Source organism: Cavia porcellus, unplaced genomic scaffold (genome assembly GCF_034190915.1).
Source record: "Cavia porcellus strain 051 isolate PalLab524CR breed Dunkin Hartley unplaced genomic scaffold, mCavPor4.1 scaffold_4, whole genome shotgun sequence".
Lineage (NCBI taxonomy): Eukaryota > Metazoa > Chordata > Mammalia > Rodentia > Caviidae > Cavia > Cavia porcellus.
In genome coordinates this window covers 105,965,245-105,992,081 of record NW_026947487.1, presented here as the reverse complement: position 1 = coordinate 105,992,081, position 26,837 = coordinate 105,965,245, and the positions used below count along the sequence as shown (strand labels likewise).

Sequence of the window (26,837 nt, the reverse complement as noted above, 5' to 3'; positions counted from 1 at the left end):
TGGCGGTTGGGGTAAACTCAGTTTGCTCCTGGGCTGTGCTATTCTCCCCACTCTCACTAGCAGCTTGTCCAAAGCAGTTTCCTACATTAACCCTTGCAGCTGCTTCAGTAGTTCAGCCTGTCTTTCTGGCCCGTTGGCTAAGAGGTAGGAACATTTAAGGCTGTACCATCCCAAGCCCTTAAAACCAGGTGCAAGGACCCAGCTCAGAAGAGCCTTATTCTTTTACACAAAAAAACTAGAACAAAAGACATTTTTCAGATATAAGGTTTTTGTTTTAGCTCAGATATTAAGAAGGTACCAATCCCTCTCCCATCCTCTCGAAAATAGCCCAGTTTTCCTGAGTCAGTGGGCCACCCTTTACAAGACAACAGCTCCAGATCGCATTTTCCAAGTGAGTCCAACAGAAGTCCTTTCCAACGTGGGAGTCAGGCTGCTTTCACGGGTTTCCTCAAATGGGTCGTGACTGGAGGCCAGCTCAAGTAGCAAAGGTCCTTTAATAGGGTATAGTTTGTAAAAAGCCATATCTAGGCAGCTGTCCAACGCTGTCCGTTGTGTCCATTTCTCCACATCCCCTCCTGTGCTCCAACTTCTGGGCTCGCCGTCGTCAAGAGGTCGGCCACGCAGGTCCTTCTAGGGCAGAGGCAGCCCGGTCCTCGGTATAAATCGTTGCTCAGCCTTCGGCCTCAGGGTGGAGCGGCAGCACCCCTCCGACGGGCTGCGCGCACCAGGCACTGCTGCAACACTGGGTAAAGGCGCTGGCAGCCTTCAAGGCCCAGGCGCACGGCCTCTGCCCAGCTCTCAGTCTGGCTGCCCTCGCCGCTGCCCAGAAGCCCGGCGACCTGATTGAGCACGGGCATGAGCGCCACGGTGAGGCCAGCGGCGGCGCGCTCCTCCTCGAGCCGCGTGGGGTCCAGCAGCCAGGTGGGCGAGGGCTCCGGCATGAGGCTCAGGCCGCAGCCCACTACCAGGTCGTACATCTCGACTCCCGCGTCGGCCAAGGCGAGGGCAGCGGCCGTGAGCGCGGCGGCCAGCGCCGAGCCGCCGTCCTCCAGCAGCAGGGCAGACACCTCGAGCTGCGCGCGCGGGTAGCGACCCAGGCGCACGGCCGGCTCCAGCGCCTCTTGCAATGCCAACGCCAGCTCGCGCTCCTCGCCGCCGCCAGGGGGAGCGCGGCGACGGCGGCCCGAGAAGGGCGCGCGGCGGAACTCGCACACCAGGCGGCCGCGCAGCGCGGCGGGAGCCTCGCCACCCGCTCCCGCAGGGCCAATGCCGCGCTCGCTGCCCTCGGCCTGGCGCGGGCCCGATACGGCACACAGCACCTTGGTGCCTCCGGCCTCCAGGTAGGCCGAGCCTTTGGCCTGGCTCAGCAGCCCTGCGCGCGCGTACACGGGTCGCAGTCGCGTCGGGTCGCGGGAAGCGGGCGCCTCGTCTTCGTCAGTTGCGTACAGCTGCGGCGGCTGTGACTCCTCTGGCCCGCGGATGCGGCGGTGATCTCCGGGCATGGCAGCGACTGGCGTGGGAGCCGCTTCCGCCCGCAGCCCTACTTCCGCCCGCTTAAAGACGCGCGCCCGCGCGAGGCCTGTCGGGATAGCGAAAGGAGGACGCGGCTACACTGCCCCCGGAGGCCTGGAGGGAAAACAGTGCCTCTTTCACCTGATGACTGCAATTATATTAACTTTGCATTTGTGTTCCCACTGCCTTGTCGAAAAGACGTTCAGCCCTTCTTAGCCAGTGCCCTGGGTGGCATAAACACGGATGGAATGGGAACCAGACTGTGAAGTCTTTTTCGGAGACAGGGTTCCGACTGGCCTTGATCTCAGCATATAGCCCAGGCCTGGCCTCAAACTTCCTGTAGTTCTGCCTCAGCCTCCCAAGTGCTAGGATTACAGGAATGCACCATCACACCAATCTGTAATCATCTACCGCTCCCCAGCTCTCCTTACCTGAACCAGCTCCTTTTAAACTCCCTCCTCCTCTCACAAGACAGGTGAGGGGGCCCCCTCACCCCTAGCATCGATCTGATCCTCCCAAGGCTGAGGGTGATCCTGGGCTCCAGGCCCAGCCACCTATACTCAGGGGAACTTTCCTCTTGCACACCGATTCCAAACTCTGATTTTAGACTAGACAGACTAGATTCATCTCCATCCTTACCATCAAGGAAACAAGAGGGGGCAGGCACTGGAGGGGGGCAGGGAGGGCAATGCCAGTGCCCTGAAAACCTAGAGAAGACCACCTGATCTCTCAGCAGCTTCAGAGAAAGGAGGGGGACACAGGTCTAAGAAATGGAGTTATCCAAGACTCTAATCGGTGCTTCCTTGCCTCAAGTAACCCAGTAAATCATTTCTATTGACTTATGAATGCCTCTGTTCATCTCACCCCACCCCATCTGCCTCCAACTCCAGAAATGTCTGAAGGCAACCCCAGGAGCCATTCCCAAAGCTCAAGGACTGGGGCTGAACTTGGTGAGGATTGCAGCAAAGAGCCAGATGGAGCCACAGGATATAAATTTTTTTTTGTTGTTATCAGGGACCAAACTCAAGATCTCAAGATGCTTGCCAGGACTACAGCATATGTTCTGCAGCCATCCAGACCAGTTGTGGGCATCAGGTGACATCCCAGGGGACAGCAGACAGGGATAACTTGGTGTCCTCATATATTGCACTTGGTCCTTTATTCTCTGAAGCACAAAGGCCTCCCACCTGCGACCCAGAAGTTTCAGGTCAGAGGCTTTCTACAGACACGAGCATGATGATGCTAAACAGGAATCCTGGACAGTGGTTTTAGACAGATGGTGCTGACATGTTGGGCTCAGAGCAGTAATGTAAAGGGACAGAGTCATGGGACGGGTCCAAGGCGTGTTCCAGTTACTGCTGGGTTAGAGGACGGATGGGGCTGACGGTCCCCAAATTCTAATGCCCTGGTGGCATATGAAGAGCTCCTGGCTGGACCGATGTATTCAGGTGAGGGGAAACTTTCCCATCAGGAACTGCGTCTTCTCTCAGTTCTTCACATCTCCTAGGCGGAGCTGGGCAAAGGACGTCGCCAGCTGCAGCGCCTCCTGCAGGCAGCCCACGTTTTTGCCTGTGGCCTGGGCGGACATATCCTTGCCACCACCTTTGCCATCCATCAGGCCTGACACCTGCTGCACCCACTCACTGGCTTTTAGGCCCCGGTTGGCTGCATTCTGGAAGACAACAAGGGGAAAAGGGAGTCAGGACAGAGAATGAAACTCAGGAAAAAGACCAAGAGGAAAAGCCAAAACCCTCCAGCCTTGGGCAGGGACAGACCCCACAGTTGGGACAGGAAGTAGCTGATGGCCACTGCCACGACCAGGAAAAGTGGCAAATACAGGTATCAGCCAGCACAGTTAAAATACTTTCATCAAAGAAAAGGCCTAAGGGTGAGGGATGATGGGAGAAAGTGACAAACAGGTGGGCAGGAGATCTGCTGCTTTTCATGGGGCCTCATCAAATATCAGGAAGAAGAACCAAACTCAGAGAAGTTACGTATTTTGCTTCCCACCGGCTTGGGGGCTTGCAGGATTTGGAGCAAGGCCACAGGTGGTTCAGACCTGGGGTACTTGACACAAGCACGTGATCTTGCCAGCCTCGTTGTCCACTGTGAAGAGCATGGCAGATGTCTCAGGGGAATGCGTCTTGAAAAGCTTCAGGGCTTCATTCAAGGCCTACAGGGAGATTTGGTATCAGGTCACAGCCCCACGGCAGGGGCTCTGCTCTGCACAGGGAGTTTGTAGACTGGCTGGAAGAGCACCACGGCATCCCCTGGTGGTTCCAAGAGGAGGCACAGTCCCCTGAAGCCCAAGTGGAGAAGGGCCCAAAGCAGAGTCTTGGCCACACTGGAGCCACTCCTTCCTCCAGCCATAGATCTCTCTATGGCTCAGCCTAACCTCAACCCTAGACAGTAGGCCGTCAGATGACCACAGAGCTCAGGGCCACAAAGCCCACCCGTTGGCCAGCAGAGAGCACATGCTGGCAAAGGCAGGGCAGCGCCTGGACCCCAGCCCCCAGTTGCCTTGGCCGAGGCGCCGCTCTCCATCTCCAAGATGACCAGGGGCTGGTTGGGGTTGCTGTCAATGAGCTGCTTTGTCCTCTCCAACACCTGTGAGGGGTCCAGAAGAGAAGCTCAGGCAAAGGCCCAGACCCAGAAAGCTTCCCAGCGCCCTTCCAGCCTGCAGCACCACCAGACGCACTCGCTTCTGGACGTCGGCTTTGCTGGCACGGTCTAGGTCATCCATGACCTTCTTCAGGGATTTCAGAGTCTCTCGAAGTTCATCCTTCTGCCACTGGGGAATAACTGCAGAGGCCAGGGCCTAGAACCAGAATGGAGAGACGTGTGAGTGCAGGCTACAAGGACCTAGGATGTGAGGCTCTAGTCAGCTCCCCTTTCTACCTTTGAACCAAGATCCTCCCTGCTAAATGTCCAGGAAAGGACAGAACAGAGACATAATTGCTGGCCTTGACCCCAATATGGTGACCACAGCAGCTGTCTCAAGCAGGGCTAGAGAAACAGAAGCCACATAGAGAGCTAGGTTCTCTCACAAGATCTTGTACTTTGTACAGATCTAAGGGGCTCCCTTTGCAGTGACATAGGATGACAGAACTCAACCCAAAGGCCATTCTCCTGAGAACAAGGGACTGGCTGTGGTGACAGTTGTTTGGGAACTGGGGGATCTTTGTCCTCAAGCCTAAGAAACTAGCATTTCTGGGACTGGGGTTAGGGGAGCCCCTACCTCACCAAGGTCAGCGATCTCTCTCTGCACATCCTTGTTTGGTGCGGTCTGGGCCTTCACTGTGGACTCCATGGCGGACAGAGATTTACTCAAGCTCTCCGCCTTCCTGAGGGCCTGAAGAGGAGACACAGACTTGTAAACTCTGAGCATTAACTGTCAGCCTCCCTGTGCTGTCCATAAACAGCTGTGGAAGCACTGAGGACAGGTTGTGCAGCAACAAACCCCAAGACATTCAGGGAGCAAGTGCTGGCAGCTGCTGCTCCAGAAAGCAGTAACTTCCTCACAAACCAGGCGGCAAGGGCTGCACCCTAACCCAGGCTTAGAAGTCCAAGTCAGGAGGTTTTTCACCCCAAGAAATGACCACCCCTCAGGATTCGGCAACCCCTAGAGCACTTGTCCCTCTCTATATCATGCATCTTAGACAACATACACACCACTTAGGATGTGTGAAGATGCAACAGGGCCTCACCCAGTTTAGGAGGCAGAACTCACACTTAGAAGAGTAAACATGCCATCCAGGAAACCATGTGCAGTGCTGCTTTTCTTCTGCCAGGCAGGGTAACAAGGACATTGAGGGCAGCACAGTTTGTACTTTCATTGTGACCGCAGTGACCCACAGAACTATGCAGAGTATGGGTTCTCAGACTGGGCACCCCAGGTTCTTCCAACAATCACCCAGCAGTCACTCTGCTTACCTTTTGGGCTTCAGCACCCGTGACGGCAACGATTCTCCGGATACCCTTGGCAATAGCTTCTTCTGTCACTATCACAAAAGCTCCTGCATGACTCGAGTTCTGCAGATGCCTGAAGAGCAGAGCATGAGTCCTTGGTGAAGAGCTCAGATGTCCTGGGTCGCTCCGCCCCTCCCAAGGAACTGCTGGTGGCTGCGACAGCTGAGCCCCCAGGGAAGAGCAGGTTAAAGGCTTTCACACCAAGGGAGCCTCAAGCACAGCACTGGCTATAAGCAAAGGCATGGGGAGCAGAACGATGAGAAGAACCTGGGCTGTGGGCTGCAGCTTTCTCAAGTAAAGGTGGGGACGATTCTCCCTCAATGACGGAAACATGGACATGGTCTAACAGCATCCAATATTATGGTAATAATATGGATAAATAAATAATATGGTAGGCTCCACAGGACATATTCAGTCTTTGATGGAACATAAGCTTTATTTTATACAGTAAGTCCCTGACTTACAAATATTTGAGTTTTGAGTTTTCACAGATCTCAATGGACCTCACATTACCAACATTCATAGATGTGAACAAGTCGCGAAGGAGCTCACATGTCTGCCAGACACTGTCATGGTTGTGCTGCTATGCACTTACTGTACACTACGACAGTGGACAATAGTACAGTGCTCAATTAGAGCCCAGGGGTCTAGAAGCCAGAGGAAAAGCCCTGGTGATGTGGACAGGATTGCTAGGAAGTGTGCAGCAATGCACATCGTGTACTTGTGTCAAAAGTGTGTAAGACTTAGGGGCTGGGGATTTAGCTCAGCGGCATAAGCACCTGCCTTGCAAGCAGGCAGTCATGAGTTTGATCCCCAGTACTGATAAAAAATGAAATAAAGAGAAAAGCGTGTAAGACTCGCTTTGTTGGACTTACAAATTTCATAGACTTACAAATATTCTCCTGGAATGGAACTTGTTCTTAAGTTGGGGACTTACTGTATCCTGATCTTTGGATAAGAATACTAGGGCTGGGGATGTAGCTCAGTTGCAGACCACTTGCCTAGCATGTGTGAGGCTCTGGGTTCAATTCCCAGTACTGCAAATGAAACAAAAATCATTGCTGAGCTATATCCCCGGCCCTCCTGTCTCAATTTAAAATAAAAAAAATTAAAAACAGGATTACTTTAAAAATCTTATTACATGAGAATGCACATGTAAAGAAAAAAAAAATCTTATTACAACTCCTTAAGTAGGTCATATTCCCTTGTTACTCAAAGATACTAAATGTCAGTAACCCTCAATTATTCCATGCATGTGGTATGAAATCTCTAAACGTTGTGTGCTATGGTCCAAAGACTGTCAGTAAGGGGCTAGAGATGTGACTCAGTGGTAAAGCACTTGTCTAATGTCCGGTTCTCAGCACTGGGAAAAAATACATAATGTCACCAAGTAGGTAATTGGTCAGAATGCCTGGCACTCATTTAAAGGCCCAATTCAGCTGGGCAGAGGCCTGGAACTCAATTCTCCAGCCCTAAACTGCCCTCTATACACCCACCTGCCTGCCTGAAGCCTGCAACAGGTCCTGATGAGGCCACCAGGCCTGCAAGATTTCTTCCCATCTGGCTTTTTTTGGAATAAAGAACTTTCCAGGGCACCATGACCTTCCCCAAAAGAACCATATAAGGGGCTGGGGATTTAGCTCAGTATTACAAATCCCTCTAGGTTCAATTTCCAGCACCAAAAAAAGGAAACCAAAAAGATTCCACAAGCTGCAGAGAAATTCACCCTGGCAGAAACAAGGGACCATCCAAGTCAATTGAGCCAGGTCTACCATATGCTCTGCTCGGGAGCCCAAGATGACAGGTTGTTCTCAAGCTGACAAAGAGAAGTGAGTGAGGCACCAGGAATGGATGGGGGCTAGGACCACATCAGGAACTCCGTGAGCACCATGGCTGTGCTGAATCCTGAATTCAAATCAGCCTTCTTCTTAGAATCAGTCCAGGGGACAAGAGCAAATGATTTTCATGTTAAGTCTGCTTGGGATGTTGGGATGTTTTTCATCACCTCCTTCTAAGGCCATTTCATCACAAGTCCAGGAAAAGTTTCCACCAGACACTGAGGGGTCTGACTAGCCAGGGATACCAGGATTCTTGGGAATTCTGCCTGATAAGAACTTTCTGAGAACTTTGTTTCAATCTTGGGAAAGTGAGAGTTGGAAGCTGGGTGCGGCACAGCATTTGTCTAACATGTATAGGGGCCTGAGTTTCTTCCCCAGCACTGGAAGAAACGAAAAAAAAAAATGGAAAGAAAGAAAAAGCAAGCAAGTGAGCAGCGAGCGAGCAAGCGAAAGAGGGAGGGAAGGAGGGAAAGAAGGAGTTGGTCTTGCCAAAGGGTGACGCCTAATGAACAAGGAAGGTGGCCCAACCCCTCAGGGTTCCTCCCATGCTACTCACGTTCCCCCGCAGAACTCGACAGAAGTGAGGGAGCCAGCAGGCCCTGAGGGGTCATCCAACAGCTCGGACACGGGAACGCCAATGGAGACAACTCGTACAGGGTCAGGATAGGTCTCATCAAACACAGCCCGCAGGCCCTGGATGGCTTTGGCTGCTGCCAGAGGACAGTCCTGGGTGTAGACAGGCTGCCACAGAAAAAAGACAGGAAGGAAAGCTAGGCATGGAAAGAAGTGGCCCTGCAGCAGGATTCCCGGGTCCTACTCTGGCTCTGCCTGGTGTACAGCCTCAACATTTTACAAGAGCAGAGCATGCCACGTATGAGTGGTGGGGACCTGAGGGGATCTGCATCTCTTTTGTTATACTGTGGATGCACTGGATGTAAGCAGGTGAAATTGAAGAGCTTTTGTCGTCTTAAGGAGGGGCCAGGTCATCGACCATGTTCCCTCTGGTCCTTGCCATCCCCAACACTACCTCTGCCTACTACAAAAGCAGTTCAAGAATCACTGCTTTCGGCAAATCAGTGCTACAGGACAGAACATGCTACAACAGAACAGGAAAACACAGACCACGGGCCTCCATGACAGAGCGCGATGGGGTGGGAAGGCAGGCACTCCCAGCCAGACCCACCTTGGCTGCCTCGATCATCTCGTTAGCGATCTCTTCGGCCTTCTTGATCTGTTGGGTAGACATGGCTCCCTTGGCAGTGAAGTCAAACCGAAGGCGGTCAGGAGCAACCAGTGAGCCTTTCTGATCTGCCTCCCCAAGCACCGAGCGCAGGGCGAAGTTCAGAATGTGGGTGGCTGTGTGGTTGCTCATGATGGGTCTGCGCCGGGGCTGTAAAGGGCAGAGAAGTGGGTGGACAGATCTGTAATGGAAGGCTGGTTGTCCCCAAGGACTAGAGTTTTTAGGTGGGCACATGGCTGCTGAAAGAAAAGTGTCATTTCCCAGCTTTCCCTGCAGGCTACTGTGACTATGTGACCAAGTTCTGGCAAGAGTGTGCAGATTCAGGGATACTCTCCCCCTTCCTCTCCACTGCCTGCGACAGGGATCAGCCAACCACGGCCTATGGGCCACATGTGACTTTTACCAGCTGGACCACAGTGGCACTCAGTTGCTTACATACTACTGCCTGTGCACTACCATAGCAGAGCTGAGTAACTAGGATCAAATGCATGTGGTCCACAAAGCCAAAGCTATTTGCTACCTGGCTGGCCCTTTACAGTTAGCCGTATCATGCTGTATTCCCAGCCTTCTCAGCGTGAAGACCCGGGCTTACTGCCTTCTGACACATACCCACACAGACAAACAAACTGCCAGTTCTCAACATGGACAATGGATCTGTTCGTTACCTCCCCGGACCATGAAACCCTTGGCAAACCCCCACAGTGACTGTGGAGCAACACATGAGGAGAGACTGGGGGGCCCTAAGACTGGGACAGAGCTTCACATCAGCTTGGGTTTTTAGGCATGAAATAAATACTGCCATCTCCTTTAAAGCTATGGCTATTTTGGAGCACTATCACATGTGACAGAGCCTTGTCATTAATGAATACAGGTTCCATGGCTCCTGAAGAACTTGAGATTAGTAAAAACAATCTATGAAACAAGTCTATAGGATCTCAAGTAAAATCACTGGGGAAATCATTGAATTGGGAACACGCAGGTCTCACTCTTAGTCAAATCCTTAACCTAAAAAAAGCATCCAAATGTCTTCTTCTACTCTACTCATAATTTCACTGAAGACAATGATGGGCTAATTTAAAGGCAAAGGAGGAGATGCTAGGATTTAGACCAAAAATGTCCCCCAAAAGCTGGGCATGGTGGCACATGCCTACAATCCCCAGCACTGGGAAGGCTGAGGCAGGAGAATCCCTGCAAGTTCAAGGACAGCCTGGGCTACATAGTGAGTTCAACACCAGTCTCAACTTCATCGTAAGACCCTGTCTCAAAAAAGAAAGAAGAAAATTGTGCCCCAAAAGCTCCTGTATTAAGAGATGGGCCCTTTGGAAGGTGATGGGATCATGGCTGCTAACCTCATCAATGGAACCCCTGCTGAGTCCACAGAGGTGCTGATAGGGGTGAAGCCTGCCTGGAGGGCGGAGGTCATTGCAGGAGCACCTTGCAAGGATGCGCCTGTCCCCAGCCCCTTCTTCTCTCTGGTTCTTTCCTCCCTTTCTGTTTCCTGCTGCCGTGGGTGGAGTAGCTTTTCTACCCCACGCCCTTCTGCCATACCATTTCTACCTTGGAACCAGGTGACCACAGACTGAAACTACGAGCCAAAATAAATCTTTTTTCCTTTAAACTGCATATGCCAGGTACCTGGCCCCCACAATGAAAAGCTGACTAGTGCGTCGGTGATTACTACCCAGATCTGTGGGGCCCAGCAAAGCACAACTCACCTCATCAATGAACAGCCGGACCTGATCGCCCACCTTCAAGCTGCCGTAGATGGTTCCTATGTGCAGCACATACCCTCCTCGGACCTGAGTGTTCTTCACTGTGAACTCAGTTTTCTATGGTCAGGCAGAAGGCTAGTTAATTTTCAAAAGAGTATCAATTCTCTCTATATAAATTCATAAACAAAAAATTCTCCTTTAGGAATGGGAGGGGTGATGAGGCCCAGTACTCTAACACTTGCCTAGCACGTGCAAAGCCTGGGTCCATCTTCAACACAGAAAGAGAAGAAAAATGATCGCTCTCCACATGTAATCACACACACATATGTATTTGCTAAAATACTCTTCAATGGTATGTATATTTACACATAAGCCATTAACGCTGGGTTTTGGTGGTTTTTTGGTTTGTCTTTTTGAGACAGGGTCTTGTTATGCAGTTCAGCCTGGCCTTAGGCTCACTCTGTATGTAGCCCAGGCTAGTACTAAAATTACAATGATCCTCCTGCCTCAGCCTCCTGAGTGCTGGGATTAAACAGCTAATGCTGTTTTATATGCATGCAGGTGCACACACACACACAGTATTAAGAAGCATCTTAACAGAATTTGAAAGCCACCGTAAGGAACCAGTCACCTAAGGAGACTAGGTGACTCCAGACCTAATTCAGCAGAGGCAGAGGCAGAGGCTAGTTTCTATAGAGGGTTGTCTCTTGGAGAGCTGCCTCTCTGTATGTATAAAACACACGCAACTGAAGATCAGCCTTTGCAGCTGGCTGCAAGGGACTTCCTACGAGGGACCAGTGGCCAAGAAAGCAACAGGATCAAGAAGCCGCTCCCTGAGGCCCAGCGTGCTGCAGGCCAAAGCAGGGATCCCGCTCCACACGTGCCCTCCGGTGGCCTTACGTCCTCGCTGCTGTCGTCCACCTTCACCAGGTAGCCTTCGTCGTAGATCTGGCCGCCTTGTTCGGCATAGAAACAGGTCTTGTCCAGCACCACACCACACTCCTGGCCTGTGGACACCTCTTCCACGAACATCTTCTCCCTCCGCAGAGCCAGCACCGTGGCCACTGCACTCTCAAACACTGTCCAGTGGAGAGGTAGGTGGGGAAAGGCAGGGTCAGTGACTTCACTCGCAATGTTTTTCTTTCTTCTTTTGTGGTGTAGGGGAATCAAAGCTAGGGTTTTTACATATGCTGATCAATCAACCTCCCACTGAGCTATACCCCCAGCTCCAATTCTTTTCCTGGATTCCATTTCTCAAGCTCTTCTTAGGTCCCAATTGCCTAATTTTACTTTGGTTTTGTTTCAGACAGGGTCTTGCTATGGAGCCCAGGCTGGCCTCGAACTTAAGGCAATCCTCCTGCTTCCCCCACCCAAGTGCTGGGATCACAGGTGTACGCCACAGACGCAAGCCTATTAAGAGTCCAAGCAAGAAGACACTGGTTTTTCATTAGAGAACCTTCGATGGGGTGACTGACTGTTCCACTTTCCAGGACTAAGGGGTTTCCTGGGATGCAAGCTTTCTGTGTTAACTCTGGGACAGCTCTGAACAAACAGAACACTGGTAACTTTAACACTCAGACACCAAACAAAAACTTGATAATTCTGATTAGCTATTTAAGAGTAGCAATAAGGGGCTACAGTTCAACAGCACAATGCCTGCCTGGCAAGTGTGAGGTTGTGAGTTTGATTGCCCATACTAAAAAATAAAATAGTATAATAATGATAAATCCCTTAGTCCAAGGTCAAATCATAAAGAGTATATTCAATTTGTGGGCTTACTTTGACAGATGTTGGTGTAAGTAAGATTGGTCTCTGTCAGAGCAAAAAAGCAAGATCACATATACTCATTTCTTTGGTTTCTTAACTTTACTTATTTGTGGAAGGAGAACTGAGACACAGTTTCACTGTGTAGCGCAGGCTGGCCTCCGATTCATGGTGACCCTCTTGCCTCAATCTCCCAGAGTGCTATGATTACAGATGTGTGCCACCACATCCAGTAGTTTCTTACTGTAGAATGCTATTATATTGATGCAAAATTTCATAGCCACTGTGGCCCAGGTGTGGTGGCACACCCATGATCCCAGTAATCCCAGTTTAACTCCTTCCTTGGGAGGCTGAAGCTGAGTGACCATAACTCCTAGCAAGACTTTGTGTAAACAAAACAATAGCCAATGTATATTGTTTCAAGATCAACTGTCTGGTTCCCTCTTCTAGGTGTTATAATTAGAGGAAACTGGTAAATGGTACATAGAACTGTCTTACAATTTTTTTTCCAGTTTCCTATAATTATTTTAAAATAAAGAATTAGGAAAACTACTAGCCAGGGATAGTGTGAGAATAAGAACGCTCAGCATGGCTGTGCAGCACTATAGCAGAGGCTGAGATCTGCAGGGCACCTACTCTTGGACTCATCTCTCAAAAGCTCCCCAGGTGAAGGACAGACAGCTCAAAAGTGGCCAGAGCCCAGCAACACACCATAGCTGCCACCGGAGTCCGAGTGGTAGTCATACTTTGGAGAGTCATCTGTGGCCTCCAGGCCTTTTGCCCGCAGCTCTTCGATAGCATAGATGTCCAGCATGATGAGGTCTTCCCCACCTGCTCCCTTGCCATGTGACTTCAGCTGCCATAGAGAGATGAACACTGGTGACTTTAAACTAGGAGAATGAGAACTTAAAAGAATTTAAAGTTGCTAAACTATGCCTGAAAAATTTTCAACTTGGGCACTATGAGAGTTTGGGCCACAGCATTCTTTGCTGTCCACTGTCTGCCTGTGGACTCCATGAATAAGATGACAGGAGTATCCTGCCAAATGCACACTGGGGAGAGCATTACCCTGTTGGAGATCCACCTGTTTAGGGCAAAAAGAATTTCAAAGACTTCAATGGAAGGGAGGGAAGTCATGCTTGCTTTGCAGCCAACTCATGCCTGAGTAGGTGACGGGCTTCTGGCTCTCTCCACATGCTTTACCTGGGCCAGTTTCCGCTCCTCTTCAAAGCCATCCATATCTACCACCAGGCCCTTCTCTTCAGCAATCAGGCCAGTGAGATCCACCGGGAACCCGTAGGTGTCATAGAGTAGCCAAGCAGTGTCACCTACATAGCACAAAGGAGTTGTGTCAAGGTAACCTGAACAGTCACTCCCCTTCTCTTCCAGGACAGCCCTCCAAGGAGAACGGTGAGTGACAGAAGGCAAATCAGTAATGATCCCGTGAATCTGTCAAAATATTCACTAAATCTGGAATGGATCTAGGAAAGCACGAGCGATAAAATTCCACTGCTTGATTTGAACACTAACTAGTGGATTCAGTCTGAGAAAATTCTATTGGGGGCTGGAGATTTAGCTCAGCGGCGTAAGTGTCTGCCTTACAAGCAGGCAGTCGTGAGTTCAATCCCTGGTACCGATAAAAAGGAAAAAGACAAAAAAAAAAAAAAATTCTATTAAGACTTTGTCTTGATACACTATACTTCAAAACAAAATCTTTGAAATTTATTTTCTCATCTGGTAAAAAAAATAAAGCAATTTACAAAATGGTGTATATCCAGTGTTCCTTTTTGTTTTGCTTTTTTTGAGATTAGTGTCTTGCTACATAATTCGACTGGTCTTGAACTCACTATGTAGCCCAGGCAAAGCTTGAACTCATGGTGATCCTCCTGCATCAGTCTCACAAGTCCTGGGGGATTACAGGCATGCACCACTATGCCTGGCTCCGATGTTCACATTTTTGCTTGAAAAGTATAAACACAGACACGCCGAAGTATACACACTTACATGCATTTACATTCATATAGAGAAAAAAATCCTGATGAGTTAAATAACAAACTCTTTAAAGAAAAAATAAAAAGCTGTTGCCTCTGAATGGGCGTGGCAAAGGATTTTGACTTTTTACTTATGTATAGAATACCCTACCAAAGTATCACTTCTACAATTCTACTGTGACTTCCATTTTACACTATGCAGAACTGTTTAGCAGCTGCACTCTGCCTCAGCAGACACGGGAGCCCACTGTCTCACAGCGAGTCTGCCAATCCCAGAAAGATGCCACAGCCCAGCTGGGGGAAGAACAAACTGGGGCTCACCAGGAATGGTCTTGCAGTCTCCCAGGCTCTGAATTTTCCGGTCAAGGATGCGACGCCCTCTGCTGAGAGTCTTGAGAAATTGCACTTCTTCTTCATTAATAATGTCCTTCACCATGTCTGGGTCCTTCTTTAACTCAGGAAATGCATCTCCCTAACAAAAAGGGGACTCAGTGCATCCAAAGACTATAACCCGACCCCTTTTTGAAAGGCCTGTGAATAGTATGCTACCTCCCAGTTGTGTGGCTTCAGCCCAGAGGGGTGCAGGGCAAATATACGTACCAGAGACTGCACGACAACATCAACTAATGTGGCGAAGAAACCCCTGCTGGCATTGAGTTTCTCGTGGGAGTATCGGACAGCCCGACGGAGAATCCTTCGAAGCACGTACCTGTAACAGGCAGACCCTAGAACCCTGCTAGACAACGTGTCTGGCTGAGGGTTGTACCGACTTCTACCCAAAACAAGACCAATTTTTCACCAAGCTCTTGCAGAGACTTTTTCTAACCCAGCCTGCTTCTTGTGTTCTCCAAGGTTGATTCCAACATAAACTCAGTTAACACACCCAGAACTATATGTCAAGGGTTAATTAAGAGTAACCCTCATTTGTTATCCTTCTGTTTAGCTTCCCAGAGAAGCAAGGACAGACGAGATGCAGACTCGAAGCATGCAGGCCCTCCTGTCAGTCGCGGAGCTTCCTAGGGCTAGTTGATACACACCCCTACCCTGCCCCTACCACTGTCCTACTGAACAGACCGAAATATAATCCTTATTGTCTTTGCTCAGCAGAAAAGCTTTACTCTCTTAAATGGCATCTTTTTAACATGAGTGGAAAGCCTTTTACTCCTTAAATTAAAAGATTTGCCTCCTCACCTACACGGGAGACAAAGGAAACAATAATAAAATATGGCTTAAATTCCACATTTCATAAAGTCCTAAAGCAAAGCATGGTAGCACAATCCTCTAATCCCATACTCTGGGAGGCTGAGGGAGGACGACTGTCTAGCCTAGACAACTTACAGACCTTGTTTCAAGGAAAAAAAAAAAAAAAAGAAAGAAAGAAATTAAAAAGCCTGGAGTTGTAGGTCAGGCCAAATGCCCTGGGTTCAATCATTATTTGTGGTGTTTGCCCCAACACTGTGATATACTCACCCCCGCCCTGTGTTGTCAGGCCGGCCACCGTCAGCCAGGGCCACGGTGATGGTCCGAGCGTGGTCAGCCAGGACTCTGTAGGCCATGTCAATCCCATCAGCATCCTCAGCACCAACTTTCCCAGTATAGGGACGGGCACCTGTGCCCTACAGGTGAAACCCAGAAGGTGGCCCATAAGCAGATAGCACTTTCAGTGCTGCCCTGCCAAGGTTCTCAGAGGACTGAGGAGAAATGATGCCCATCTTGCCACATCCTCTAACCCCAAACAGGTGACAGAAGGGGAAGCAACAAGACCCCAGGTAACTCCCTACACGCAACACAGTGCACTGCTTTGTGCTGAAAGCCTCATGCTACTGGGAAGGAAGCAGACAGATGCTAACAGGTACTTTGGGCCAGCAAAGTGAATGATCAATTTTCTTTCTTTTTTGGTACTGGGAATTGAACTCGTGACTTCACACTTGCCAGACAGGCACTTGTGCCACTGAGGTACAGCCCTGCCCGCTTTAATTATCTTTGACTGTTACAAAGTCCAGCCTGGAAAGCCACGGATGTTTCAGTGTATACAGTAGGATCAGTACCTTCTGAATGGCTTCAAAGTAGGGGACAAAGAGGTCAGTGTCATAGTTGGACATCTTATTCTGCAGCACGGACACCAGTCGCTCCAGGCCCATCCCTGTGTCAATGCTTTTCTTGGGAAGAGGTTTCAAAGTGCCATCAGTCTCCCTGTGTAATGAAGAGGAAGAGAACTTGAAGCAGGGATCTATCAGGCCACCAGCCCTCTAGAGCTGCGGGTTAAAACTCACACAGCAGGGGCTGGGGATTTAGCTCAGCGGCATAAGCGCCTGCCTTGCAAGCAGGCAGTCATGAGTTTGATCCCGGTACTGATAAAAAGGAAAAAAAAAAAAAAAAAACCAAAGACACACACAGCACAGTTTTGCAGGGTGTGATTGTTCACTACATGCCTCTGACTGGTTTCACAAGAAGGGGGGGGGGGAGACAAAGGAAGTGAAATACGCCAGGGGCCATCTGTGATCCCAGCACTCAGGAGGCTGAGACAGGAGGATCAGAGTGAGTTTGAGGTGAGCTTCAGCTAGGGAGTTCAAGGACAGCTAAACTGCATAGTGAGACCTTGTCTCCAAAGCCTCCCCACTAAAAAAAATCCCACAATGTCGAGGCCAGACTGGACCACATAATGAGGCCTTATCTCAAATCCAACATCGCCTCCCCAAATAAAAGAGAGCAAGGCAAACTTCAAAGAAAAGAGCTGTAAAACAGCAACCCAAATTTCATCAGATGACATCCCAGAATAGCCTTCCAGGAAGGTATTACATGCAGCTGGTGGTGTAGCTCAGTGGTAGAGCACACCTGCGCAGCAGGAGGCCCTGGGTTCATCCCCAGTACTAAAAAAACTACTATGTGAAACAACTGGCTTATAAATGAATAAGCCTAGCCCTGTCCCAAAGATCAGCAAGGAAATTTAAGAATAAAATTGTTTAAATTGTCACAAGAACTGGGGATTTAGCTCAGTGGCACAAGCACCTGCTGGCAAGTATGAGGTTGTGGGTTCGATTCTGGCACCAAAAAAAAAAAAAAAAAGAATTGCTACAAGATCTCAGGATGCCTCTGGAGCCTGAACCACCACTGCTCCCTCTCCCAAAGACAAGGCTCTGAAAAGAGCTTCAGCCATGAGGCAGGAGCTGATTTTCCTTTCTCTAATTGGCTCAAAGAAAAGCTCTGTTTTTTTTTTTTTTTTTTTTGTCTTTTTCATTTTTATCGGTACCAGGGATTGAACTTCGACTGCCTGCTTGCAAGGCAGGTGCTTATGCCGCTGAGCTAAATCCCCAGCCCCAAGCTCTGCTCTTCATAGGAACGGAGCAGTGCTCCCTGCTACCTGTTGTACTGGATGAACACAAGGTTCCAGATCTCGAGTACGTTGGGATCGTCCTGGTTGACAAGGTGTGCGGCATCCCGGCCACCAATCCGGTCATAGTGAATCTCGCTGCAGGGACCACATGGGCCCGTGTCACCCATCTCCCAAAAATTATCCTTCATGTTGCCAGGGAGGATTTTGGTATCATCCAGCCTGCGTGGAGAAGAGGTGAAGTCCAGTTAGAACCCTGATCAGAACTCTGCCCAGCATTGCTTCTGGCACCAAAGGAGATCTTGTGATCTCCAGGAAAGAAGACCCACTCTGCCAATTCCTAACATTAAGCCTGTACATAAACCCTACAAAAGGGCAAAACATACTTCTCAAGTGTTAATACATCGTAATATGAAATATATAAGCATATGCTAGGATAACTCTAAATACACATATACACACACAAAAAACAAAAACACTGTGGTAGCACACAATTTTAATCCCAGCTACTTGAGAGGCTGAGGCTGGAGAACTACACGGTCCAGGCCAGTCTGAGCAATTTACCAAAACCATGTCTCAAAGATAAATAAAATTAAAAAATGGAGTAAGTCAGGCTTGGTGGTGCATACATATAATCCCCAGCATTCAAGAGGCTAAGGCAAGAGGATTGCTGAGAGATCAAAGCCAGCTTGAACTACAAGGCATGGCGAGACCTGTCTCAAGAGAAAGAGAGAAAGACAGACAGACAGGCAAGTAGTTCAGCCAGGTATGGTGGCGCACACCTGTAATCCCTGTATTCAAGAGGCTGAGGTAAGAAGACCGCCGTGAGTTCTACGTCAGCTTCAAGGACAGCCTAAACTGCACAGTGAGATGCTGCCTCAAAAAAGCCAAAACAAAACAAAATCCAACACACACACACACATACACACGAGTCATTTGTAGGAATATGGATAGTTCTGAAGATTTAATATTAAGTGAAATAATCTAGAAATGAGATGATGAAATAACACATGGTTTCTTATAATGAGAAACCCAAAATATAATTAAAGAATAAAATAAAGGAGAAATAATACGAAACAGGGAAGCAGATGTTTTTGGGTTTTTTTTTTTTTTTTTAAATTTTTAAATTTTTATCGGTACCAGGGATTGAACTCATGACTGCCTGCTTGCAAGGCAGGTGCTTATGCCGCTGAGCTAAATCCCTAGCCCCAAGGCAGATGTTTTTGAAATTGGAGAAAGGGAATAGAGGAAGAGGAAAGAAAGGAGGGAGGGGGGATTCAAAATGATCAAGATATAGTATGTGTGGCATACAATTCCCCAAAATGAATGGTTATTATGTATTGCAAATATATGCCCAATTAAAAATATATGTATAAAGAAAAGAAAAGAGAAAGAACAATATTAGCTTTCAACAACATGATCAAACATACTAAAAGCTATGAACTATGCTGGTGTACACCTGTAATCAACACTTGGGGGGCTGAGGCAGGAGGATCACCATGAGTTTGATGCCAGCCTGGGCTACATAAGTAAGCTCAAGGCTAGCCTATACTGCAGGGTGAAACCCTGACTCAAAAAGAAAAGAAAAGAAATACAAAGAAGAAAAGCAATGAATACATGAAAAGATGACTATTCCCAGGGCTGGGGGTATAGCGGAGTGGAAGAGCACATGCTTTCCGTGTGTGAGGCCCTGCATTCAAACCTGAGCATCACCAAAAAAAAAGCCAAAAAAAAAAGGGTAATTATTCCTAGTCACCCTCAACTACCCTCAAAATGCACACCCCAGAATGAGAAATGGCAATGTGTTCCAGCTCACAGAAGACTCTAGCACTGACTTGGGCATCACTTTCTTCCTTGATACTCTAAACAAGTTAGTTTCATTCTTACCCCAAATTCTGCCAGATCTGTTTACATTCCAGATCTGGTTCTAGGCCAGCTGCTTCATCCCCTCCAAAGTAAGTGACATACAGTCTGTCAACTGGAATGCCAAACTCTTGGGTGAGAAGTTCCAGAGCCATCTTACATGCCAATTCCTACCAAAAGACAAAAAGATACAGAAAATAGCTAGACCCAAATCATTTTAGTATGAGTAAAGACCACAACAGCCAGCCCTACGGGGGTATGCCCATAATTCCAGTTATTCCAGAGGCTGAGGTAGGAAGACTGCAAATTCCAGGCCAGGCTGGGCAACTTAATCCTGTCTCAAAAAACAAAAAAGGCTGGAGGTGTAGCTCAGTGGTAAAAGATCACTCATTCAATTTGTATCACTCAGGAAGAAAAGAGGGGAGGAAAGAAGGGAGGAGGCAGGGAAGGAAGGAAAGGAAAGGGAAAAAATGAGATTCTAGGAACACAAATTTAAAACTACAGTATCTTCACTACAAATGCAACCAAATTCAGGATCAATTTATGTAAGAAACCTAAATTCGTGAAATTAGCAAACTGCAGATACTGCTAGTCCTGGTGGCAAACAGCTGCAGACTCAGGTACTAGAAAGTCTGATGTGGGAGGATGGCAAGTTCAAAGCCAACTTAGTGAGACCTTATCTCAAATAAAATAATAAAAGAATAACTGAGGACACAGTTCAGGGCTACTGAGATCCAAGTCCTACTAACACACATGCATACACACAAGAAGAAAAGTTACTGCTACTACTTTGTGGTACTTCGGAATTCATAAATGTCTTCATTCTTCAATCTTCCAGATGATATTTCATATTTTAAATCAAGCAAACTTAGAAACCAGTTCCCCTAACAGAAATGAACCAGTCACTCAAAAGTCCCAACAGCTGGTGGGGCTGGGGATCTAAAAAAAAAGTCCCAACAGTTCTCTTGTGCTGAGCTCACCTTGAAGTAATCTCCAAAAGACCAGGAGCCCAGCATCTCAAAGAAGGTGTGGTGGTAAACATCTTTGCCCACGTCATCCAGGTCATTGTGCTTGCCCCCTGCCCGGATGCACTTCTGTGTATTGGCAGCTCTGCTCAGTTTTGCCAAAGGATGAGATGGGTCAATTGTGTTCAGGAAGATGGGTTTAAACTAAAAAAAAAGATGGGGGTATAGGGAAGAGCTTCAGGTTAATGTCACATGATCATGAGCTGGCAGGAGAGACTGCACACAAGCTGTGCTTCAGATTTAGCGAGCCTAGAATAGAGATTTAGTAGCAAGTGGCCTAAATGGAGCCAAAGCAGAAGCAGTGTCTTTGGGAACAGCTTCTCCGGGGACCTCATTCTTCTAGGACCTCCGTCACCGCCAGACAACTACCTGTGCAGGGGAAGCCCTGCCAGATCAGAGCAGCCAAAAGATGATGTGTGAAACCTGTGCTGCTTCGTCACAAGTCTCTAATGTTTATGGCTTCGATCATCATTCTGGAAGAACCCATTTTAAAAACTGATACGCAGGAGCTAGGGATGTAGCTCAGCAGCCTTTGTGCCTGCCTGGCAAGCTTGAGGTCATGAGTTCAATCCCTGGTACAAAAAAAAAAAAAAAAAAAAAAAAAAACCAGAAAAACCCAAAACTGATACGCAGGGCCAGAGATACAGCTCAGCGGCACAGTGCTTTCCTGGCAAGTGCAAGGTTCTGAGTTCTATACCTGATACCAAAGTGAATAGGTAGACCAAAACTGATATGCTCAGTTGTAAATAAAGGTGAGGAGGAAAAAAAAAAATGAGACACGGTCAGAGAGTGAAATCAGCGTAAGTTGATGAATAATTAGGTAAGTTCAGAGACAGTTTCTCGCTCTAAGGATTAAGTCATATTTTGATACAGTCTGAATTTTTGGTTATTACCACTGTTGGGGAATGCCTTTTAAAAATTAAAGTTATGTTCCTGGTTCACAGTAGCTCAGTAATCTCATGTGGCTGGTGGCTACCACGTGGACAGCAAAGACAGCAACCTTTCCATTACTGCAGTCAGTTTTATTAAACAATTGTGCAAAATCATGAACTCCTTAGAAGCACAAACTTTCTCACTTATCTTTTTTATGTCTAGTATTTTCCATACTACCTAAAAAAGGGCAGATACCTAATAAATCCCACTTTTTTTTTTTTTTTTTTGGTATGAGGGATAAACTCACAACTGTGCACATGCAAGGCAGGTACTTATGCCGCTGAGCTAAAACCCCAGCGCCCCCCCCTTTTTAATGAATTCTACTTTTAATTGCTAAAAAAGGAAAGTAATAAAGCTATCTCTGATTTGGAGGCAGTACAGTACAAACGTTATGGAAATGAAGGCATGAGTTCAAATCCATCTTCTTGTACTTACAGCCATAGAAGCACGGGATGCTGACCTGAGCTTTCTGCACCTTGCGAGGGTGGGTAACGGAGTGGAGCTTAAATGAATTATTGTATGTGAAAGACACAGAGCAGCAGCTGGCACACAGCAAGCGCTAGGTTATTAACAGAATGCTTACAAACACTGAAAATCTAGAACCTGTGGTTCTCGTAACATAGCTCAGGTGAGAAAGACAAAGTTTGTGCCAGGGAGGCCTGAGTTCAACAGAACCTTTCCAGTGTTTCAGAAAACCCACCTCCTTGAAACAGTTTGCCTAAAATTACTGTCTCTGTTCTAGATGTGGGCAGAGGGCTCCATATAAGAGAAAACATTTTTCATGATTTTACATGGTAGAAAATATTCCCACTAAGATGGGTGTGGAGGTACACACCTGTAATCCCAGCTACTCAGGAGGATGAGGTAGGAGCATTCTGAGTATAAGGGCAGTTTGAGCAATTTAGCAAGAAAGACTGGCCATATGGCTCAAGTAGCAGAAGGCCTTGGGCCAAAGGCCGGGGGCGGGTATAGGGGGGTGTTATTGAGTACTTCCTGTGTGCCAAATACCATGGTAAACATTTTGAATGCATTACATCTTCCACTTCTTATGGTAATGAACAAGCAGATATCATTACGATTCCTCATTAAAGATTAATGCAAATTCACACCATAACAGAACTGGTATTCTGGCTGATTGCAGGTACTGGGCTTTTATCTCTGCTCTGTTGCCTTCTTTGGGCACAAACATCCGAGAGGAAGAGCAACTCCTTACCTGGTTCATGCCCGCATTGGCAAAGAGCAAAGTGGGGTCATCCAAAGGGATGGTGGCAGATGAGTGAACGTAGGTGTGCTCATTTCTTTTGAAGAAATCTATGAATCGCTCCCGAATTTCACTTGCTGTTAGAGTTGAGCTCATTTTGAAAGTCACCCCTGGGAACTAACCCCCCCCAAAAAAAAGAAAAGAAAAGAAAAGAAAATTAGAGAAAGTGAAACTCAAAGTAGGCACTGCATAAGCCAATGACTTCTCAAGCCAAGTCAAAGCAGATGCAAATAAGCTGTTTGACCCTAAAACTTCTATGTTGCAATGTCCAAGCCTAAAGTCATCAAAGCAAAACTGCCTGCACCTGCTGATGGCAGTGCCCAACTCCCCTTTCCCATGCCAACCTTGAAAGGCTCAACAGACTAACACAGGTAGAGCAGGAGGTGGTTTACTCCTATATTCATTCATGCAAAATATATGCACTAGGCATTCACTATTAGAAGTTACAAAAGAGAAATAAAACCCCTCATAATCTTTACTAACCACAGTTCTAAATCCTTTAGGAAAAAAAAACCAAAATACAAATCTCTGAGAATCACTTCCTTCAATACAAGGAGGGGACAGGTGTCATAGCACAACAGCATAGGCAAAGAGAGGGGAGGCTGAGACAGGAGGATCACTTCAGGTTCAAGCCCATTCTAGACTCATAGGAGAACTTGTCTCAAAAATAAGTAAATAAAAATTTGAACAAAGGAGAGGCTCATACCAGACGATTTCTAAAGATCCTCCTACTCTTTGTTACGCACATAGTTCGATATCCACCAAAGCCAAGGTCTCTTACGTTTGGCTGAAATCTTACTGAGGTTGCTGTCAGTGGCTCACCCAAGAGCGGGACCATTTTTACAAGAACAGCATGCAAACAGGAGGTATGTGCCTGCCTCCCTTCAAAGCCTAAGCTCCCAGTCATAACTGGTAACCTGCTCCACTCCCAGCCAGTAGATTACTAAGCAGTGAGCATGGTGCTGTGGGGCTCACTGAGAGTGAAAGAGCAAGAAGATCAGAAGAAGGAAACTGGAAAATAAAACAACCTTACAAGTTCAATGCTTTACAATACCCCTAAGAGGAAGGTTGGGGAGAAATGACAGGAGTTGGTCAGGATATGATTACTGGCTTTGCACTACATTGCCATGCAGGACCAGTGTCTGGAAAAATAGAAACCATCTCACCATATCATCTAAAAGTCTCAGGGACTGGGGCTGCAGCTCAGTGGTAGAGTAGCTGCCTACTATGCAGGAGATGAGGCTCTGGGCTCAAGTTCCAGCACAGGAAAAAGTCCCTGGATCTCCAGGCCCGACTCTATCCTTAAATAAGTCACTTTGGCCTCAGTTTGGTTCCCTTTTAGGGATAAGGGAGGTTGAGACACTTTCAAGGTCTTGCTATGTAGTTCAGGCTGGCCTCAAACTTGAGATCCTCATAAGGAGAGGAAAAATGGTTAAAGGGAGAGAAGGGAATGGGGAAAAAAGAATCAAAATACATCATGTGTAAGTACAAATTCCCTAGGATGAACATGATCATTATGTACCAATAAATTCAATTTAAAAAATTTTTTTGAGAACCTCCTGCTTCAGCCTTCTCTCAGTGCTGGAATTACAGGCATGCACCAATATACCTAGCTTTTGAGTTTGGTTCCTTTTCTGTACTCTGGGATTACTCTGGGATTACTTCAGAGGTTGAAGCAGGGGAATAGGGTATTGTAGCCCAGCCCGGGCAACTGAGCAAGATCCTGTTTCAAAATCAAATATAAAAATAAAATAGAGCTGGGAATGTAGCTCCATGTAAAAGCTGCCCTGGGATTGATCTCCACTACCACAAAAATAAGTAAGCAAGCAAAACAGAGCTGGGGACCAGGCATAGTGGCACACGCCTGCAATCCTAGAACTTGGGAGGCTGATGCAGAAGAATGGCAGCCAGAGGACAGCTGGGGGCCACATAGGGAGTTCAAGGTCACTACGAACTACTTAGCGAGACTGTCTCAAAGACACAAGACAAAATGATCTGGAAAGGCCCTGGGTCCAAACTCCAGTACTCTGGAAAAAAAAAAAAAAGCCATCCTAGTGTTTCCTGCTTCTCTAATGGGGTCAGAATTCTCCTTCCTTGAATTTTTTGGCGTGGCTGTCAGCATTAGGGCCACAGGCACAGCTGGTAATTACAAAACCCTGTAAGGATAAAGTCTCTCCCTGCGATAGACTGCATCGTCTACATGTTCTTGTCTAGGGCACTTCATTTTCTTGCCTTGAAGAAATGTAAAATGCTTATTAACATTGAAGTACTACAGATCTTCCATTGAACAAAACATATTGTATTAAAAAAGAAGAAAAGCCACCCTGTGCATGGAAGCTACTACTTTAAGTCACTTAAGAGGGTAAAGTCAGGGTAAAATGTTTTTCTTATGAGGAAGAAACAATAAAGAAAGATGTATACAGGGTTACTCTATGTTTAACAACAATTCAACTGATTTATTCAAACTCAAAGAATTACTCAAAAAAAGCCCTTTGAGCAAAAAGCTGGTGAATGAGACAAAGAGCCTGTGAGCAGACTAGAACTGTACAGATGAGTCTTGTTGTGCGTAAGGAGTGACAGCCCAGGTTTCCAGAAACTGTCACACAACACTCTTCCCCATTCCTCACAGGGCTCTCTGTGAATCTTAACAATGGTGGCAAAAGGGAATTTGCAGAGATAGTGCCATGCTCTCCCCTAAATAGTCTACCTGAGGTAAACAAGCAGTTAATTTGTGAAAGACACATGAATTTCTCACTGATGCTTCGTCATTTGACATAATGAATGGATACTATATGCTGGAAACCAATGTGAACAAAAGTGTATGCAGGCTGGGTGTGGTGATACATACCTGTTACCCCAGCACCTGGGAAGCTGAGCGTTCAAGGCCAGCAAGGACAATATAGTCAGTTCAAGGCCTGCCTGAGCAACATAGCGATACTTTGTCTCAAAACACCAAAAAAAAAAAAAAAAAAAAAAAAAAAAACCCAAAAGCCTACGCCTTTCAGAGTCTGTAACATATAGAAATAACAATAATGTTCCTTAGAAGGAGTGATGCCTTGACTACAAGTCTGGGACTATTAAAAGCTGTGTCCTTCCCTATCACCACTGGTTAATTATTGAATATGAACACACCAAAAGGCTATAAAAGGATACAGAGAGAGCACAAAGGCAGAACCTCAGATTTCAATTCCTAGTACATACAGGCTGTAAAGGTCCTGAGTACCTTGTATCACACTGTAGCTCCAGCCACAGGACCTTGGAACATGCTCTGCATGTGCCAGGTAAGTCATTACTTTCCCTAGTTAATTCCCTGGTGGTGGTGGTGGTGGTAATGGGGACCTAGGTCCTTAAGAGCTGAGCTACATCCCCGACTACCTCCACTCCAAAACAAGGCCTCACTAAATCAAGGAGTTGCCTAGGCTGGGCTCCAATTTGTGGTCCTCCTGTCTCACCCTCCCAGAGTGCTGGGATTACAGCATACCTGGCTAATTTCTCAATTCTAATATTTCAGTTCCAATGAAACTTATTTAGGGGAGACTCCATTTCTTTAGCATGTTCCCTTTCTTTTTACTGTCCCTTCGCCCCAAGTGTCCCCCCTCAGAACTGCCACAAGCATTTGATGGCTGTGCAATGCACACCTCCCTGCCAGGCTCAGTTCCAGGTCAGTGACCCTGATTCACGCCGGTGCGGATCCCACTAAGGTCTATCCTTAGTACCTAGTCCAGCGATTGCCAAATACGTAGGCCATAATTAGATATTCCAGTCTTTTCTGAGAACAGCAAGCTTTAAATTAACTCACATACTTAAAAGCAGACTGCAATGCAGCCCATCTGAGTCACAGCTGACCGCAATGGGGGTATCAACCATTCCGTTAATTCTTACAGCATAGAGGCTCCCAGCGAGATTCCGCCTACCTGGGTTGCTCCTCTCCGTCCCATTCGCCCCTGGGGATTAAACCATCCCGAGAACCCTCCATTCCCCGTGGGTCCTCGGCCGCAGCCGCGCTCTCCTCAAGGTCCCGGGGCTAGACCAGGCCACTCCACCTTCGGCGCCCCCGAGGGCTACCAAAAGCCATTGCGGGGCCCAGGCCCGCCTTCTCAAGGCCACGCGGAACTGGCCCCGGGACCAGCCGTACCTGCCGTTCTTACCCAAGCTCCAGCCGCTCTCACGCACCAACAGGGATCTCCAGGAAGGTTTGCCTCCTTCGCGGCCTTGGTCCCTAGCTCCTCCCTCAAAGCCCACCACTTGGCACCCGCTATTACCTATTCGCGCAGACGCCCAGACGTAGCTGAACCCGCCTTAGGCCCCAGCCGGCTGGAACCGCCCCCACTGCCGGCAACGCGGTATCCAATCACAACGCGCTAATGGAAAGTGCCCCACTATGCCTTACTCATCCAA

The 26,837-nt window shown here is 47.7% G+C and overlaps 2 protein-coding genes across 5 annotated transcripts; both read right to left on the bottom strand.

Moving 5' to 3' along the window:
* Positions 1-250: 250 nt before the first annotated feature.
* Exosc6 (exosome component 6) lies at positions 251-2,323 on the bottom strand. Its single transcript, XM_005008445.4, has one exon. It carries the CDS (start codon positions 1,500-1,502, stop codon positions 684-686), a length of 819 nt encoding a protein of 272 aa, XP_005008502.2. The 5' UTR covers positions 1,503-2,323; the 3' UTR covers positions 251-683.
* Positions 2,324-2,652: 329 nt separating this feature from the next.
* Aars1 (alanyl-tRNA synthetase 1) lies at positions 2,653-26,837 on the bottom strand. Of its 4 annotated transcripts, none has more exons than XM_003472118.5 (21): positions 26,702-26,837; positions 22,392-22,556; positions 20,201-20,389; positions 19,245-19,390; positions 17,388-17,579; positions 16,075-16,219; positions 15,497-15,642; positions 14,627-14,735; positions 14,348-14,498; positions 13,239-13,363; positions 12,747-12,891; positions 11,172-11,350; positions 10,275-10,388; positions 8,503-8,709; positions 7,876-8,060; positions 5,446-5,554; positions 4,751-4,864; positions 4,211-4,330; positions 4,033-4,119; positions 3,572-3,685; positions 2,653-3,184 (listed from the first exon to the last, which is right to left on the bottom strand). In XM_003472118.5, exons 2-21 carry the CDS (start codon positions 22,533-22,535, stop codon positions 2,999-3,001), a joined length of 2,907 nt encoding a protein of 968 aa, XP_003472166.1. In that variant the 5' UTR covers positions 22,536-22,556; positions 26,702-26,837; the 3' UTR covers positions 2,653-2,998. The 4 variants fall into 4 exon arrangements, with proteins under 4 accessions (XP_003472166.1, XP_005004667.1, XP_013010335.1 ...); XM_005004610.3 differs by having other exon boundaries at positions 26,588-26,751; XM_013154881.2 differs by having other exon boundaries at positions 26,575-26,702.